At 35.4% G+C, this 2100-nt stretch overlaps 1 protein-coding gene across 1 annotated transcript; it reads left to right on the top strand.

Moving 5' to 3' along the window:
- Positions 1-464: 464 nt before the first annotated feature.
- On the top strand, positions 465-1193 carry LOC117106959 (nucleoporin NUP42-like; the record flags this gene model as incomplete). Its single annotated transcript, XM_033248477.1, is given in 1 exon segment — positions 465-1193. A coding segment is annotated over 1 exon segment (645 nt), but the record flags the coding sequence as incomplete, so codon positions are not given.
- Positions 1194-2100: the final 907 nt, after the last annotated feature.

Here is a 2100-nt window from a genome sequence, read left to right as displayed (position 1 = left end):
GTAAATATAAAATAAGTGTCCAATGTGATCATCACTAAACAGACGTAAAAAAAGTGATATTATATAGAAAATGTTACCTTTATTCAACAGATAACTATATGCAGGTCCTTAAAATTTCTATAAAAAAGTTTCTATAAATTTCCTGAATCTCAGTGCAGGCAACAAATCGTCGCTCATATCACAAACTAACACAGTGAAAGTAGATCGTGAAAGCAAAATACGTTTCAAAATATGTGCTGCTGTTGTCTGACTTTTTGTGTGGTAAAGTGCTTGAAAACCAATTACAGTACGTGTTTATTTTAATGCGCTTTTTTTGTTTTCACAAAATTTACTTTTATTGTGTTAATTATGTATCAATATTCTCAAGTCTTTATATACAATTTCTGTAATAGTTTTTGTATGGCATTACCATCAGGGGTGAATTCCAAATGATATTTTGGTGGGGTTTTTTTTTTTTTTTTTGTAGTGGAACGTCTAGTTTTGGATCTAGTGGAGGTACATCTAGCACATTTGGCTCTAGTGCTACCAATCTGTTTGGATCCAGTGGTGGTACATCTAGCAACTTCGGTTCTACTAGTAATGCTTTTGGATCCAGTGGAGGTTCATCTAGCACATTTGGATCTACTGCTTCCACCAATAGCTTTGGATCAAGTAGTGGGTTTGGCAGTTCAGGATTTGGGTCATCTGGAGGATTTGGTGTTGGAGGAGCAACTGCAGGAGGGTTGGGATCAACAGGTGTATTTGGTGGTAAGCCAGCAACTCAAAATGTGTTTGGTTCCAGTACAATTGGACAAAACTCTGTTAGAGGATTTGGTTCTACACCATCAACACCATCTATGGCAGATAAAGCTAATCCATTTGCAGCTAATAATTCAAACGCAGGAACATTCGGCAAGGGGCCAATTCAACCTGCAACATCTGCATTTGCAGCCCCAGGACTGTTTGGCAAGGCAGCACCTGGCAATACACATTCCCAGGTACCAGGAAACAGTAATATTTATACACCAATGGACAAACTTACAAAGGAAGAAAGGGAACAGTTTGAGGCCAGTCATTTTACGTTAGGAAAAATACCAACACGGCCACCACCTAAGGAACTTGTGTCTTGATTTTTATTTACTTTTAATAGGATGGGGAGGGAATTTAAATATTTGATACTAGAATAAATTTATTTTACAAACAAGACAGATGAATTTTTTGTTAGTGTTTACGATTATAGTCTTGTCACCTGGGAGCGAGTGTCGCTGCAGTCCCTTTTTAATCTGTCAACCTCAAGGTCGGGGTGGGAGGGAATCAGTAATGAATACAGGAATACATTTAAATTTAGACTTGCAACACATTTCCAATTAATTTTATGTTTTACTGAATCTTTTCTCTAAAAAAAATTTTTGGTAAAAATATAAAATATTTTATAATCCAGAAAGCAGTTTACAGTATACCACAAAGCAAGTTGCTTTGCAATTAACACTGCTATCACACACCAGTTAAGATAGTGATTTCAGTTTACTTATGAACTGAAACAATTCTTATAATTTTTTCATTGACACTGTAAAAGAATTAATATAAAAAAATAAGATCCTGGTATAGACAAAGTATCGTATCAGCTGCTCAACTAAGTATTTCTTTTCCACTTATTAAAGTTTCCAAGAGATTGTGCTCTCTTAAATAATCCTTTGTTTCAGCTACCATCATGATCCTACAGTATATTTGCTATCATCTAGGCACTTCACAAATACCAATAACTAAAATCAGCTAAAAACCAATCACACAAAGCAAAGACACCACACAAAATAAAACTGTGTTGAAAATATTTTCCTTTCAATGCCAATTTCCATATTTTTGCTTTAGCTGTATGCTATAATTTATACTTTATACTTATTGACTGGAGTACTCCACCAAAAAGGTCCTACTTGGAAGCCCTATATAATTTTTGTTCAGCCTTATTTTGGTGCCTTCTCAGTTCGGCGCCTCTGACACTTGCCCTGTTCTACGTCTCTGCAGAATACTGTATGTAGCCTTCCTTGATTTTAAATTTGTTCAGGTTATTCTTGTAAACTTCAGAATGGCCAATCTTTCAGATCCTGCTTTTCTTTCTAAGAT

Source organism: Anneissia japonica, unplaced genomic scaffold (genome assembly GCF_011630105.1).
Source record: "Anneissia japonica isolate Jap-2015-1 unplaced genomic scaffold, ASM1163010v1 scaffold58537_len2100_cov168, whole genome shotgun sequence".
Lineage (NCBI taxonomy): Eukaryota > Metazoa > Echinodermata > Crinoidea > Comatulida > Comatulidae > Anneissia > Anneissia japonica.
This window is presented reverse-complemented; position numbering and strand designations above follow the sequence as displayed.